Raw genomic sequence first — 17531 nt, 5'->3', positions numbered from 1 at the left:
TGGCTCCATACAAGCCCACCCTGCAGAACACAGTAAAGGGCATCCAGCGCTTAAAGGCGATTCCTTCTTTATCCACAAAGAACAGGACCGTGAAATTAGCATGTCGTTGCCATGGTGACGGGAACCCGCTGCTCCGGTGCACTGCGCAATGTTGACAGACATTTAGAAAGTTTTTTAAATTGAGACGCTAACCTGTACAACCAAAGACTTAAAAGCACCTACTCCTCTGACTAAAGGGCAGCAGGGGGGGGGGGGGGCGTTGGTCCACATCTGTGGAGGGGAGACGCCCGTCGCCTCATAACGGACCCAGATTTATGGCGAGTATTTATTGGATATTAAAACTTATTTTTGTCCAGTCAAGGTTAACAAAACACCGGCCGTCGTCATAAAAAGGACACACTCGATACCAGGACACGTTGGTAATATTTTTTGGAGGACAGAAGAGCACAGTGTTCTCATAAGGTAACGTAACGTGATTTAACGTCACACCGACATGTTTCTGTAACTTCAGCCCAGTTGACAACGCGGTGTTCGGTTAACGTTAGTTTCAGGCTAACGTTAAATCTAACGTTAAATCTAACGTTAAGCTTATTTCACTTGTTTTGAAAGTGTGGTTCAGATTAAGTCAGATTTCCTAGAGAGACACAAGCCAAAGACTGACCACATAACGCTTGAATTGACACCATGGCTTTAAATGTTTGAGTATTTGGACATTTGGACATTTTGCAGTTAAGGCTGGACATTTTGTTAATAAACAATGTATTTAACTAAACACATGTAGCCTGTAGTAATGAATGAATTATCTTGAAGGGCAGGTCAGTTTTATTGGTATTATCCCAAATGTTATCTTGAATGTCACTCTTAAAGTCTCTGCTTTAGTTTTAGCACTAAAGATCTCATGTTGTGTTTTCAGGTATCTGAGGAAAAAATACATCTCTATGAAAAGATGGTGAAAAAAAAAAGTATTTCGAATCACGCTTCCACATGCAAGACAAAAAAAGTTGTCTCCAAGAGCGCAAGGAAGGACCTGATACCTCCAGATGAATCAGCCGAGCGCAACATCCCTGCCATCTCCCCAGAGCTCCAGACCTCTGGCAAAGGTCACCTGGGCTTCCAGGACAGAGTCTACCTGCTGGCGTCAGTCATCTTCCAGAATAACCACCTGGAGAAGCCTGCCGCCCTACGTTTGGTGAATTATGGAAAAGAACGAGGGCTCCCTTTGCCTCGAGTCAAAGATGAGGAGCAGCAACTCGCAGCTTATGAACTGGCCTTCAACACCCTTAAATGTGAGTGTTGACTGGTGAAGGACATCTTTTTTTTACAGCCCCTTTGTTCGGCAAACAAACAGCCATTAAGAATCAGTGTGAAAAGACTTTTTGAAGGACTGTGACACAGGGGTCTGTAATCACCATAGTGATAAGAGTTGGCTGGAACTGATTTAATGCATTTTCAGTGAATGGAGAGGTCAGGTACCGGAGACACCCTTGTAGCCACAAATGATTTATTTTCCTCCTTTCAATCTGCTGAAAATTGCAACTCCTGCACGTGCCACAATGAATGCAGATCAACTCATCATAGCCATCATCACAAGAGAAGTCCCAGCCTTGTTGCATTAACCTATTAGTTTTACAGCTGTAGGTCATAGAACTTACTCCCCAGGTGGAAACGACTTGACCGCTACGTATAATACTAGAATACCAGAGATTATACTGCTCCAACATTATTTCCATCCAACCCCCTGTCTTCACCTCCAGAGGATGCCTTATAGACATCACTAGTTTGCTGTCACTACTTGTTTTATCAAGAACTTGAACCTCAGCCCTGTTGACAGAAAATGATCAGCTTGAGCATAGAGTAATCACAATATACTTCCTTTATTTTTAAATGAAATGAAAATTTGATTCTAAATTTATTAGAAAAGGCAAATATCCTCTATTTTTGTACAATATTCATCTTCAAGGCTCACCCTTTACATTTTATTGTGGGTTTCAGCTACAGTGGTAAGATACAAACAGAAAGAAACTAAACATGAGTTGCATCGTTGGCAATACAGGATTATTGGCAGATGTCTGGACCGGTTACAGGATTCCTGATCTTCAGAGGGTGTAATAGACAAAAAGGGTTAAATCAGAGCCTACAGCTCTCAGCTACAGTGAACTACAGTTTTTTTTGCACAGTAAATAGACAGAACATAATGGTCTCAGTGGTGAGACAATTAGACGATTAGAGAGCTTGGTGACAATTTTAGACAACTGATCAACTCAACTAGCCTTGATCAAGTATACGTATTTGGGTCACGTGATAGATTCCCTCGGACAGCCTGTGTGGGGAAACTGGGTGCAGATGAAATGACACCGCCTGGAAGCCAATGGTAATCTCCAGGTCCTCTTCCCACCAACAGCCTGACTTGTGCTGCAGAAATTGATTTGCAAGTGAAACACACACCCACTGCTGGCGGTCACACACATACACACACACACACACACACACACACACACACACACACACACACGACATATTTGTGCACTAAAATTGAGTTTAGGTCAGTTGTTAACCTAAAGAAGAAGTGCTTCAGCAGCAAAAGATACGCAGAGCAAAATACCAATGAGCTGTGGTATTGATCTTGTGATTTTAAATCCTATCTTCTTAAAAAAAAAGATGCTCAGTCAGTTCTGCATCGGTTACCGAGAGCACCGACTTATCTGTTGCTGTGCTTGTAAGTCGTTTGTCAATATGCAGTGGGAGTTGGTGATGTTTACCCTCGTGGGGATTTGACATTTTGTCGACAAAGACAGAGCTGGAGTCGGCCCAATGACAAATATCAGAAGTGAAGTTGCTTTCGCTTGCCCTTTTCTGCATCCTTTTCTCTTCTTTTGCATCGCTCATTGGATTTATTTGACTTCTCCCGTCTCTCTATTCATAACGACGGTCACTGGCCCTCAGAGACATTTTATGTTGTCAAGGTTTAATTCCTCGCTGAATTATTGTGCCTTTTGTTGTCAGTGCTCAAAATGTAGTGCGGCTGTTATGAAGTTATGTAAATGTCTTTGTGTGAATTTGCAAATGCTAAAAAAGTAGTTGACCTTGTCGCTGGCCACGAGAACCCGCCGCCCGACCTCACCCCTCCTCCCTTTTCCTCTCTCTTTCTATTGGCTAGTCCTCTGAGTATTTCTTCCTTATTGTCCATACTGTTCAGCTGGGCTGCCAAACGCTCCAGAGAGGCTCTTTGGGACACTTTGTGTTTTAGGACTTAGAGCGTGAAGGAGGGAAACACTTTTTTTTTGTCCACTAGCAGTACGCTTCAGCAAACATACAATTGGACCGGTGTTCGATATAAAAGACAGATATGGCATTTAGTCCAAAGGCATAACTTATGGCATGTACCTTTTTTAGCTGTTAGATCGATGTGCGATGGGGCGCAATGATGTGAAGCCTTGTGAGACAAAGAACGGGCTGATGATAAGTGGAGCCTGCTTTCAGGTCTGGCTCTTTGAAGAAGGATTTGTTTGACTGCAGTCACCATCAGTCACTGCTCATTGTTTAACCCGTGGATGAAAGCCAATAAACGCACAACTACAACACTGGTTCGGCAATGACTACTGCCTCCTGCTGATGTAGGATTTATTTCCTTTAAGACTGATTTTTAGAATTTCTTTTTATTTTCCACCTCTAAAGTCAGGAATTCTGATTTAATAAATCCACTCTTGTCCCACCAGTAAAACCCAGGCACTGTCTGCTGTGTAAAGACGTCTATTGTAAGTGATTTATAGCAGAATTTCCTCGCTGTTTTACTCAACCCGCCGTGTGTGATTTATACCATGCGCTATGACCTCTACAGGCTTGGCGTCCATGGCTCCCTCTGGGGTCTCGGCTACTCTGTGCACTGCATGGTTATCTCCTCGGGGCTTATCAGGCCTTCTGCAGTAATGACCAGTATGCTAAAGCCCTTTGACCTGTACCTGCTATAACTCACACCACTGCTGATGAAATGCTTTGTTGCTTCAATTAAAGACACACACTGTTACATTCAAACATTTACAATGTGCATCTTGCTGTTTGTGTGTATGTGGCCCAGGATGTAACTGCATGCAGATGTGTGGGTTTATCCTGCCTTTCTTGCTATCTACCCAATGTGTGTTTGGCTGTGATCCAGGGTACAGATTGGCATGGCATGAGATGGTGTGATAAGTTAACGGCAGTGTGTGCGGTTTCCATAGTGTCTCAGGCGGGCCGGGCTTACCTCCTGTTTGCAGCTTAAGAGGTGTGCCTGTCAGGAATAAGAAGTACCAGAGAGGGCAACAATGTGTGTTGTAGACACGTACCGTACAAGCACTTAATATTGAAACACCGGGTTCTCACACCCACACAAGCACCTCATTCCAACCTTGTAATTGCTTATCTGCATCCAAACGGTGGACCTGTTTTACAAACTTACTAGTAAAAAATGTCAGTGAAATTAAAGTTGGCCTATTTAAAGTGTGTAATGAGCGCTGTAGTACTGAGTGTACTTTGAAGCAGTTACTTTAACCCTGACCATAACTGGAAAGGGTCGCCCGCTCTCTTTCTCCCACATATTGCTGTTCCCAGGTTGAAATGTACTGGATAGTCTGCTTGTGCTTTTATGTGTATTATAGAGAGAAGTCATCCTGTAGGCTAACAAAACAGTCGCCGCCTTCATGATATGACAGCCCCCTCCATGGGGAGAAAAACACTTTATATTTAGGCCACATAGATATTGGATGGATAGAGTTAAGTTAAGTCTATAGTTACAACACTATAAAGGTAGCTCTAACTACTAAAATGTAATTGCTGTCCAGATTTGCTAGGAAGTAAAATTTTAATTGTTCAACCCTAGAAGAAAAAATAGACAACCTTGTCTATCAACCACAGTTGATAAAAGAAAATTAAATTCTTACAAACAGTGTCTGGTACATAATACAAGTGTGCCTGCTATTTGGTTTCATTGTTTAAATGTAGCCTGTTTGTTACTTAAGCTATCAGTAATGTAATTAGTCCTTCTATTATATGTACCCACTCACCACAGACACAATATATAAAAGAAATGAGGCAAATGAAGAATCAGATTAACTCTAATTACACACCAAATAAGCATTTAATCACAGGAAATTAAACCCTCTGTCGAATTTTCTTTTCTTTTCAAATTTAATCATGATAATTTGGGGTGCCTCTAGGAGCTTCTCTTGCTCTCTGTCTTTATTTCTTTTCCCATCATCATTAGATACGAATGTGTCCATGGTATCATATATTTTACCAGCTAATGGATAATTAGCCCTTCACATAAAAGATGTCACTAATGTGCAACTACTCAGACACGTAATCGGTAATGGAAATCCTCATAACCAAATTTCCATCCATCTGGCTAACCTTGTTTTACCTCTCTACATTTTTTCCCAGATCAAGAGCTGCTGGAGGACATTATGATTGACAGCTGCTTTTATCTCACTCAGCCAATGGTAAGTGTGTTACATAGGAGCAGTATTCATTAATACAGCAGTAGTCTATCCCTTGGTGTGTTCTGGCATTATATGACAGAGAGGCACATCTGTTACTGTCAACTTGCTGCTCAAAATCAAAAACCTTTTTTAATGCTGAGAATACCTTGACATGAGCTTTTGAGTTTGCTAGTACTTTGTTTATCGCCTTGTTTATCTCAAGCTGTTCTCCTAAACTCTTTGGCTCACAATCTTTTGGCGGTGCTCTACTCCAATATTCATGTCCTGCTGTTCCTTCTCCACACAGGCCTCTCTTTGTTCGGTTCTCTAGACCTCTAATCAGTAACAGTTATATGGATGTGCTACATTAATACTCTTTCACATATTCTCTACCCTCATGAATGACAGTGGCTCCCTTTGGAGAAACTCATCCAAAAAGGAACTACGAGGTATTTTCTGTTATTACTTTCACCAAGCTAAACTCCCCATTAATTAGTGATGAAATAATCCCAGTGTGTTTGGATGATTATATTATGAGTGTATCCCGCAAAGTGTTAATATGCCCTTGAACCACAGTGCTGAGATTCTAAGGATGGGCTGCGTGGTCGTAAAAGAAACATTTTCAGCGCAGCTGTGTACTTGCGGCTGAAAATGAACGCGCTGCTACTTAAATGAGGACGTATCCTCAGGAGAAGATTGGCATGTACTTTTGCCCTACTTTTATTACTCTGCATAAAAGACGCTATGGAAAGGGGAAGTTGTTCCAGCTGCTTTCTCTTAACAGTCTGGATGGTGATAAAAACACGCACAGCACTGTGTGCACGTAGCTAATCGACAATGAAAATGATTGAACGTTTATGAGAGCAATAGGAGGTGAATGTCAGAAAACTGAGCTGTCATGGAATGTACAGGCAACCAATGTCAGACATACAAATAACGTGTGTTTGAAGCAAATACCCCCCACCCCACCAACCGAGACATACACACACACACACATACTGCAGCCTAGTGAAACATGGCCCTGGCTGAAATGAATGGGTGTCCCTATATGATGGTGGCAGGTCGTTATTCTGCGACCAGACAATAAAGCCCAGTCGCAAAGAGACAGTCTTTAGAGCTCGGTCTTACCTCTTTTCACACTGCTGGCATCTATAAAGTTCAACCTTGGTAGAGAGAATAGGCGACCTAGAAACGATGGGTACATGTGGGTATTGGGGAAAAAAATGACAATGAACTTATGGACTTGCATGATGAAAGAGCCTGGGGCGGATTTGACCGGACTAAATGATGTCCTAATCCAGTGGAGCATGAAAATGAATGACATTAAAGATGTGAGGCAGGCATATTAGGCACATTGCCACATTTAAAATGAAATAGGCCCGAGCCCCATGAAAAAGGAGCCATGTCAAACCTCCCCTGCATCTCGAATCTTCTTGAAAATACTTGACATAGTATTTTGGTCTGCCTAATGTTAAAAATCAATATGGTGTTCACTGAGAATAAATCAAAAGAACATATTCATGTTTAAGGCTTTTAGCATTAAAACAAGCATTATGTGAAATTAAGTTTATTGTGATAAAATGAGGCCGAGCAAAGTTCTTATGTCATAAACTAGCCTCTGACTACACAGCAGGCTTGTTTACTGAAGGTCTACTTCCCACCATGGGAGGCTGTTGCCAAGGAACTTAGTGACTGGGAATTTCCCCACAACCAAGGGTTTAACCTTGGTAAAGGGCAAGAAGAACTAGAGCTGGAGAAGGTGATGTTGAGAGAGAAAAAGTCGAGTGCCACAACCTGTTTCCGAGATTGACCTTTCAAAAAAACAAAATAAAAAGCCTCCGGTGTGAATAATAAGCACAGGCTAATTACCTATAGCTGCAGAATAAACCCTTTTAACTTTCTAGCTTCTTGGCCCGTTAGCCCAGTAACAAGGATGTTGCAAGCTGTTGCTGTGGTGGGACACCATCTGCCACTAATGCGGCTGGTGCCCTCCCACCCTCAGGGACAGAAAGGTGGAGAGGGAACCGAATGGATGGAGATAATTGTAGAGGAGGACAGATCGAGACATAACTCTGCCGCCTATGTTTAATTAAGTGGCAGCAATGGGGTCATGACAGGACATTCTCGAGCTCCTGCATGTGTGTGTGTGTGTGGATCATTTTGTATTGAATACTAATAAATTGTATCCCTGCACTGCACCCCTCACAAGGTTATCAAAACAGAGCAATCGTCTGTGCACTATAACCAAAAAATTCGTACCACGTTCAGCTGATCGTGGACGCATCATCATTCACTAATTAAGTGACTGTGTCTCAGTCGTGTTAATCAAAATTGAAATGTGTCTATTAAGCATGTCGTCTCTGTCCTCGTTCATCCTTTTTTGTTTGAAGTGCTGATTTAACTGGGCTTTTCCCCCCTCCTTCTGTAGCCAGATGATCAGATGAGCCTCATTGCAGTCATGCTCTATGACTTCCAGGACAGGAAGTTCCTCCCGCGGGAACGCCAGAGGGAGGACGACATCGTACGGGAGGTTAAAGATGTGGAGAGCTACCTCCTTAAGTAAGGACTGGAGAAAAAAAAACACAACCAGAAGAAAAAGAACAAAAGGAGTGGATTCATGAAAGGCAAGAGAAAATTGAATTGTTTTCTGTTGTGCGTACAGGTTTAAAACCAAGCTGTCGGCCTCTCTGGCCCGCTGCAGAATCAAACACGACCTCTTGTCCATCGAGTGTATCCTGCCACACAGTGTGAAGGTGAAGCAGGAGAGATCAAGCAGCCTTCCGCTTTACACCTGGGTCAACACACTGAAGAGCAGGTGAGCTGAACACACACACACACACACACACACACACAAACAAACGCCAGTCACTCACCCACTCTGAGGCCGACGGAGTACACGTGTACATGCGCACCATGCACACAAACCAAGGAATGCACAGTAAGCAAATGTAGAGACCTTTAACTTGGGGTGCAGCCCAATGTTTTATAGGCTAGGTGCTTTGCTGACATCCAATTAAATCACTCGACTGTGTGTGTGTGTGTCTGTGTGTGTGTGCTAATGCTTGCCGAGGCCCTGACAGGCTGATTCAGTTTGGTGTAAATCCTGCTGCTGTGGACAGATTCAATCAGCCACAACCCGCAGCAAGCTGTAGGACTTTAAAGGTCACCTGTTGGGACTTGGGGTCTGTGTATGTGTGTGCAAATGTGACTGTATGTATCTTAATGGCTTTTACAGCGCTTTTTACTCCTAAAGCCTTTTTAAAGGCCAGACAGAATTGGACACACTATTATTATCTATAATGGCGGTCTTCCTCTTTATCCCACTCGTTCTTACCTTGTCCTGGGCTTTGCCCTCTTATGCTCCCCTCTCTCCTCGCATGTAGCGTCGGTGAGGTCCAAGGCGTCCTGAAGAGTGAGGGATTCTCAAAGGTGGAGTCCATTGGGCAGCTGCAGGGACAGACGTTCTGCCAGGATCCCCACTGTGGGGATATACTGGTATTCCCTGCTCAGCTGAAAGCTCAGCTGTGCACCACCAAGCTGCTTAGCGACCACACGCTCATCATACAGGTACCAGCTTCACCGAGAGAGGAGGTTTCTGACAAGAGCAACCTCCACCCCCCCCTACCCCCCGCAGACTTTCATACGGCTTTTGTAATCTCTTCTACCCCATCTCTGATATTTGGGATTTCACAATGGGATTTCATTATGAGACTGAGTTCCCTCATGCCAACTCAGATTGGTTTTCGTAGATACAGATATTTCACACCAGTTCTTCTCATCTAGCCATACTTCACTTTGAGCCACGAAGAATCCATCAGTTTGAGAGGGGGAGAGCAGTTTAATCATTTCCTTTCTACTCCATTAAAGTCAAGCTGCCGAACAGACTGTAAGTAAAACAATACCACAACAAAATAAAATCGGATTTTGCAGCCAAATTCAATTCAATATTTCACCCCACTGCCACTTAATCACCTCTCCCTCTTTCCATTTTATGAATCTCCTTCAGTTTCCCTCTCCTAGTTTCTCTCTTTTCAAATGTCCTTGTTCTTCTCCAACCTGCTTTGTCTTTCCCGACAAACCCTGTAATCTGGACATCAACCAGAGAAACTCAAGCCAGCCCGGTGGTTCCACAGAGATAAATCCGGCACTATTTCCAGAGGGGACACCATTGATTGAAGGACATCTTTGTTGTAATCTGACTGCCCAGTTATTCTCCCCCCCCCCCCCCCCTTGCAACCGCTGCTCCAGACTCCCACTCCGCTCTCATCTGTTCTTATCTGAATTCTATTTACCAATATCCTACAATGCAAATGACCTCCTGTTTCCTCTCAACCTTAGTTCATGTTTCATATGTTTGTGGTGTTGCAGCTGTGCAGACATTTGTATCTAAATGTCTCCTTATAGAACTAATGCTTTCATTAAATGTGTATCCAGGATAAATCTTGCAGCCTGGGCCCAAATGCAGTGTGCTCCCTGGTCCCAGAGGACGGAGATGTTCTTATGCTGGGCTGCTTCTCTGGCCTCACCGTGTCCCACACAGCCTCCCTGATAGCAGACAAACACAAAGCCATCCGCAAGGTTCAGCCCACAGTCTACGTTTGTGTCAGTGATCGTACAAGCGCTCAGAGGGAGGAGTTGCGGCAGGTTGTAACAGCCATGGGCTCTAAGAGTAGGCATCAAATGGATGTGTCCATGAGTGCAGTATCTGTTTGTGTCCTTGTGTGCCAGACAATAGAGACTGAATCAGAGGGAATGGCTGTCCATTTAACGTCTTTTACTCACATGAAAGAGAAGCTGAGTGTTGCCACACCGATCCACTATTCTTTCAAACTGATGGTTCTATTTACTGTTGTATAATGTATATTTGTGATCATGCAGGGTATTGAGCTCTATGTGCATTCTGCTCAGATGTGAAGCTGATAGAGGAGGTCTTCCAGTCTTTGGAGAGCACTGACAAGCGACTCCAAAAGTTACGCGTCATCCTGTTGATGCCCAAGTGCTCTGTGTCTGCTGTCAGCAATCCGGTCGAATTCATATTGCGAGAGAACGGAGGTAAATCTATTAGGAATCCAGAAATACATATCTAGTCAGGAATCAGGAAACATTTATTGCCATAATATGTCAGACATACAAGGAATTTGACTTGGCGGTTGGTGCATGAAAGCAGACAGTTCAACAATGGACAACAGACAACATCAAGCCTCCGCAAAAAGTTTTGCACAATCCATTTTCTTAGCTGATCCGCATAGTTAGGAAATATTGGATGTGCACAAACAGGCAAAAACCTTCCGCATAGAACCCCCGCAAAGGGTTGTCTCCAGGTGTCACTCTTGTGTGACTCCTGCAGTGAGGTCAATCCTTGCAGATGCTACAACCATGAATCAATTTAACACCGGGTTGTGTGCATGTTGGTATAGAGCAGAGGAATATACTACTATATACTACACTCACAACAGTCTTTGTCATACAGAATAACACTGGACACACACATTCTGTTGAATGCACACAATATAAATTCCTAACCCTGTGTAGCTCGTATTGTTTCTAATACATGTTTATGTTTTTTGAATAATATGACTGTAAATGTTTTGAAGCACCAATGCTACTTTTGGTTGAAAGCTTAAAAATCTGCTTTGTTACTTCCTTTTTTTGTATATGAACAAAATAGAGTGCTTTTCTATGAATAATAATAATATATTTATTAATATAAGATGTTTGATCAATTTTTAGAGACACTTATCACGACCCACATCCGTCTCATAGGCTGCATATATGAAAGCTTGAACACACCAAAGCGAGCCGCTCCATATACTTTTGTTGAAGTCAGTTGTGTTAGTGGCTTTTATGAAACCCACACATCAGCTAATAAAGGGGTTCTGCTTCTTTTTTTTCTCAGACCCAGAACTGCTGCAGGGCTTATCCCAGAGCTCCATAGCCCAGAGTAAACTGGAAGCTCTGGTAGCCCAGCAGAGGAAGGATATTGAACATTCCTTGAAGTGTGAGTGTTGAACCACCTGCTGTCATACTGACAAGCACGCACGCACACACACACACACACACACACACACACACACACACACACACACACACACACACACACACACACACACACACACACACACACACACACACACACACACACACACACAGCATTTGAGCTCATCCTTGAGCGTGCAGCCTCCCCCACCTCTCTGACACAATGTCCCTTAAACTTCCTTCACATCTGATGTTGTATTCCGTTCGGGTGAAGCCTGTGGCTATCCCGAGGAGATTGTGTGAGTTTTAATTAGGAATGTTCCTTTGCGTCGGTCATCCACAGTCTCCTGCAGTATTCTTTGCATACTTTAAACAAGTAATTAGCAATTCTCATTTGTATTGCGTACATTCTAAAGAACTGAATATGACACAGGGTCCATAGACAATATATGAGGGACCTACCTTGTGAAGTTGAATTATATTCTGTATTATACAAGTGCCATGGTTGTGCAGTCAAAGCTTTCCTGCCCATTCGTCCTGTTTGCCTCAGTCGGTCTTGTATTGTTCAGTGCCGGTGTGGGTCATGTTCATCGAGCAGTTGGAGTCTTTATGTTAGGGGTAATAAATAACCAGCTCTTCTAATCACCCTGCCATCCATCAGCCCCGTTTTACATTTTTGCCCAGGGTAGATACTTTCTTATAGGGCTGTTAATTAATGGTGGGCGTGTATTGAGTATTTTGCCTCGGTTGAGTCGATAGTCTCATTTCACTTACTCTCCACAAGCATGCACACAGGCAGAAGTCACGCGGACCGATAGAAACACACCTCACTCTCGATGTGAGTTGGGTGTGTATGACACACGTCTCTGCCTCAGTCCCCCGTCTTCTTCAGTTCTGCTTCCTTCAAGCAATATTTCACATTTTTGTTATGAGCTTGGCGTTAATTGTTCCCAGCTGTCTATAATTAGAGGGAAAGAAAAAAAAAGCAACGCTCAAATGAAGGAAATCAAAATGCCAATAGCTTCACAAATCTTCAAACCAGCAGCAGTATGAATGAAATGAGCTACGAATATACACAAACGGTACCAAGGGATTAATATTCAAGAACTCTTCTCTTCAAAGGGAACGGTTGATGAGCCCTGCGACTCAGTTTGAATAATCCAATTTAATTGTCAGATAATGAGAAGGAAAGAAACTTTTGACTGATCGTGTGTGACCGTGCTTCTCCGACTTGCTGCAATAGTCAATAAATCAGCTTTACAATAATGTCCTGTCCTATGTGTCACCTAATCTTTCCAATGTATTTATCTAAAGGGACAATTTAATACACTCGCGTAATATAGTTTCAACACACAAGGTTACTAAATGATATTTAAGTTAACTGTTGACTTTTCTGTGGTTAGTCTCTAAGGTTGTGGCAGTGGTGTACTCGACCTGTTCATCATACAAAGAGGAGAACGAGGAGGTGGTGAGCAGAGCCCTGGAGCAAGCCAAGGCCCGCGTGGAGCAGCAGGGGGAACCAAAACAAGCCAGCTTCAGGTCAGCCTCAGGTCTCTGTAGCTCATTGCCCTGTCGCACTCTGTATCCTTCTTTCTCTCTGTCTGTTTGCCTCGCTGTCTGTCAGCCTGCTCGGTTGTTTGTCTGTTTCTCTTAAGACAGGCTTCTGTCAACTTTTCAGCACACCTCAGGCTGGGCCTGAAAGAGAAAACATCATCAAACATTCCCATTTATGTCTCTAAATATTTTGAAGAGAGGAGGGAAGAGGCTCCATTTTCACACAGCTTCCCTCCTCAAAGAATTTTTTTTACATTTCCTGAATAGTTTTGAAGTTTGTCTGTGTGGTGAAAAGAAGTTGAGACTCGTTGAAGTTAACCATTCGTCTAGACCTGAATGTAGCTGGTGTGCTGCTGATGCTTGAAGGCTGTCATAAATAATGCACATGTAATGTTATGCTATGGATCACGCTGGCTTTAATTACAGTACATATTCATTTACTTAATGTGGTCTTTCTCAAAATGTGTCATCTTCATCTAGGCTTGGTCCCTCCCCATTCAGCGTTTCTGACCATGCCGAGGGTCCAAAGGAAACGGAAGCCTTTTTCATGTTTGAACCCTCAAAACAGAGCAATGGCTACTTCCTGGCTGTTCTCAGCAGGGAGGTAAGCGTCACTTCAACAGATACTTCACCGATCAAAGCATTGACAAACGAACAACATGAAATGAAAGAATACAGTTCAACTTAAGACTTTGAAGTGTGTGTGTGTGTGTGTGTGTGTGGTTTGGGGGGGAAAAAGGAGAAGTCTGGAGGGTTTTTTTAGTGGGAGAGACTTAGTTTGATGGTCCAATGAAGGAAAGGAGTTCCACAGTGGTGTCAAAGCAGGGTCACGATGGTGCTGAACGGGTTTCTCCTCCTAAAGTTGAAATCAGGTGAAAATGAACATTGCAGGCTGTGACAGGCGGCTGTTGAAACTTGTGAGACAGCAAAAAAAAGAGTAGTATTAAGGTCAGCGTGATGGAAGAAATGTGAACGTTGGGGGTCACAAACAAAGGTGTGTAATCTACAACCAGAAAGAAAGTGTGAGATGAAGGAGCAGAAACCGACGGATGATTTGGAATGAATGCTGAAATGGGGAAAAAAAGGTGTAGAAATAGGTATTAGGTAAGTCAGGATGAGATGAAAGGATGAGCGGAGTGAAAGGGTCGACATTGCTAGCCGCACATTGAGCTGCAAGAGACGAAGCAGAGTCTTGGATTCGCTCACTCAAAGAAAAACAAAAATAACAATCCACTTCTGAATTATACTTGTGTTGTTTTGGTGGTCGTTAAGTGATGCAGTAAGAAGGGAAGCCCAAATCATCAGCAAGACTCATCAAGTCCGTGTGACCGGGCTTCCCCACACTCTCATAACCCAGATCACAGCTGAGTTTACAACATACTCCCCGACTTCATGAAATCAGCTTCTTATGCTTATGATTGCAGCGCAGGGTTATTAAGCCATTTTACCCACAATGGTGCTCTGGTGCCTGTTCCTTCCTGGCCATCCATCATGTTTATCCCTCCACAGATAGGAATGAAAAGATAATCAAAGTGCTGTAATGGTGCCTCGTACAGGGGTTTTGTTTCTCCCCACCTCCAATGTACTCAGCTAATCAAAAGTTATTGTGGCACACTAAAAAGCACCATAAAAATAGCAATTATAAAAGGGTTTGAATGCTGTCTGCCTTAAACGACTGTCATATTGGCCTCAAGTAAAGGTCTTAATGTGACCACAATACAGGAACAGCTGGGAACTATAAAGACAGTCAAGTAATGTGTTTCTGGCTTCTTTCCAAGGGAAGCAGAGAACGTCACAGGTAGACGTTTTCTTTTTACGTCCCCGTCCGCCGAAGGAAGAATTGAACAACATTTAAATGAGACTCGACCTTGTACTTTTCACTTTGGCTTTGTTTTGGGGACTGTTTAGGAGTTTTATGAATTTGTGTGTAGTTGTAGATGTATGGGACGTCGTGATTTTAGACGTAAGCATTAAAAGAGAACAGGATTAGCATGGTGCCTCATACGGGATTTTTGGCAGCGTGCCTGGGCAGCTAAATTTGGCAAAGAGTAGAAGGGGATGAAAGATCTACAGAGTATGGCATAGTTGGTTAGCGCTGATGGAAAAGAAGTGGGATTTACAGGGGTGAGTGGGAAGAAAATGTACAAAGGGAGAGTGTCCGTTGAATAATTCAGCGCCCCCTGTCTGTATGGGTTAGCATCAATGAAGTCCACCAAAGACTGCATCACACTGGTGCTTTCTAAAGCATGCCTACCTGTGTGCAAAGAGAATCAACCCAAATCCTGCACGTGTGCGAGATTACAGTATGACCACCATGCCTGTAAACATAGAACTATGAACAATTTGCACAACCACGCCTATTTGCATTAACGTACGAGGAAGCACTTAAGAGCAAAATACACACATAAAGCCGCACAGGCAGCATGTCCCCGTAGTGTACACAGGGCTGGTGAATAATTCAGGCGTTGAGGAGCGCAGTGGGCTGCTGTGAGACCCGGTGCTGAGACAGCAGGTGACCCTCCAGTCAGAAAGGACACTCTTCTTTTCTTTTACCAATACTACATTTGGTGTACAGCACAGTCCATTTATTCCTTTTTTCTTTTATTATTGTAAACCGTTTGATAAACAGATGTTTTTTTTTAATGCAGAAAATGTTTTCACCCTTAAAAATGAAATTAAAGCTATTGCTTTGTCACTTCTCCACAGCCTGAGCCAGTGGTTAAAGAGGAACCACATGACGTGCTCGTTAGGGCGAATGCCAAAGGCCTACTGGACGGGATCGGCTCCAACCAGCTAACCAGGATGGAGCAGCAAAGGCACACCAACAGGAAGACAAAAACAACACATACTCGCACCTCCCAGCCCAATCTCTCCTTCAGTATTCATCCCAAAAGCAAAGAAACCATAATGGCCAGCCGCAGCACTCCTTCGTGTGGACATCAAGGATTTACTAACAGGCTGCAGTCGACACAAGGTGCACCGGAATACATTACATTACATTACATGTCATTTAGCTGATGCTTTTATCCAAAGCGACTTACAATGAGTGCATTTTAATTATAGAGATACAAACTCAGAAGAACAAGAAAGTGCAATTTCATCAAATAGGCCGATTTACAACTTGCTATAGATAAGAGCCATTATAAGTAAAGTTTAAGTGTTATAATTTGTTAGTGTTTTTAGCTAAGTTATAGTTTGCGGTGGAAGATGTGAAGGCTCTCTGCGGTCCTGATGTCATCAGAGAGCTCGTTCCACCATTTAGGAGCCAGGACAGCAAAGAGTGCTTATCTCTCACAGAGGGAGGAACTAGCAGCTTGGCAGATGCAGAGCGGAGTGTGCGGGTTGTGGTGTAGGGTTTGACCATGTCCTGGATGTAGACTGGTCCCGATCCATTCACAGTATGTGAGAACCAATGTTTTGAACTGGATGTGGGCAGCAAGGTTGAAGACCAGTCGAGCTGCTGCATTCTGGATGAGCTGCAGAGGTTGAATGGCGGCGACAGGGAGACCTGCCAGGAGAGAGTTATAATAATAAGGCGGGAGATGACAAGAGCCTGAATCAGTACCTGCACCGCCTTCTGAATACGCCCATGTCTGAGATGTATTTGCCTTGTTGAGTAGCAGGAAAGAGTTCAGTTTGAACAGAAGTCGTTAACAATGTCTTGTGCTGTAAATCCTAATCCTCTTTTCTCAATGTGTTCTGCAATTTAGTTTCCCTTCGACCTCCATCTCATTGTCTTTTTTTTATCCTTCTGGAGAAGCCTCAACAATGTGCATGCAGGCCTTAAAGAACAGAGTGTCCAGATCCATCTCTTCCTCCAAACCAGAAAGCAGGGCACACGAAAAGGGCCCCACCCCCGCGTTGAACCCTGCAACCGCCCCTCCTCCTGTGATCCCGCCGGCCCGTCCCCGCAGAGCTGACCAGGAGGTGCTGAAGCCCGTGGTGCTCACGCTGCCCTCCGTCCACTTTCCCAACTTCTTCCCACCTCAGCCGAGCCAACCACGACTCAGCCAAAGCAGAAACTACACCTGGAGGCCGCCGGCTCAAGGTGAACCCCCCTCCCGCTCCCGGGGGGGGCTCTCCAGGGATGCTTTGCTCAAATCCCGGCTTCTGTTTTGACCACTGTAAATATTTAAGAAGTTCAAAATGTTTGTGCTTAAAGCTCATGGAAATAAAACCGTTAGTATCTAAATCCAAGCACGAAGTCGACGCATTGCTTTTAATCTGCCAAATTACATAGAGCATGTGAAAAGAAAGTCACCTTAAATGCTTCTAGAGCCATTTTTACATGTCATATTATGTCTTCATGTGTCATAAAGAGACGACTCGCCACAGTCAGAATCTAATCAACTGCATCGGTGCTGGGCCAGTGTCCTTTGAACGTTAGATTATTAATATCTACTGCATTACATTCCACTGCGCTGTAAAATGAAAGTCAAGAGGACACTCGTTTTTCTTTTGGTAATGCATTTATTGTCACAACAGATTACATTTACATGGTGTAGAGATGAGTGAAGAACAGAACTGTTTTTATGTGTGTGTGTTTGT

The 17531-nt window shown here is 43.5% G+C and overlaps 1 protein-coding gene across 1 annotated transcript; it reads left to right on the top strand.

Moving 5' to 3' along the window:
• LOC119210318 (putative methyltransferase NSUN7) lies at positions 1-17188 on the top strand. The gene is made up of 13 exons (XM_037460178.2): positions 1-462; positions 914-1286; positions 5416-5474; positions 7882-8012; positions 8116-8268; positions 8837-9020; positions 9888-10122; positions 10362-10505; positions 11350-11451; positions 12833-12968; positions 13464-13587; positions 15690-15957; positions 16744-17188. The coding sequence occupies exons 2-13, from the start codon at positions 947-949 to the stop codon at positions 17100-17102; spliced, it is 2235 nt and encodes a 744-aa protein (XP_037316075.1). The 5' UTR covers positions 1-462; positions 914-946; the 3' UTR covers positions 17103-17188.
• Positions 17189-17531: the final 343 nt, after the last annotated feature.

This window comes from Pungitius pungitius, chromosome 2 (genome assembly GCF_949316345.1).
Source record: "Pungitius pungitius chromosome 2, fPunPun2.1, whole genome shotgun sequence".
In the NCBI taxonomy this organism is placed as follows: Eukaryota; Metazoa; Chordata; class Actinopteri; order Perciformes; family Gasterosteidae; genus Pungitius; species Pungitius pungitius.
This window is presented reverse-complemented; position numbering and strand designations above follow the sequence as displayed.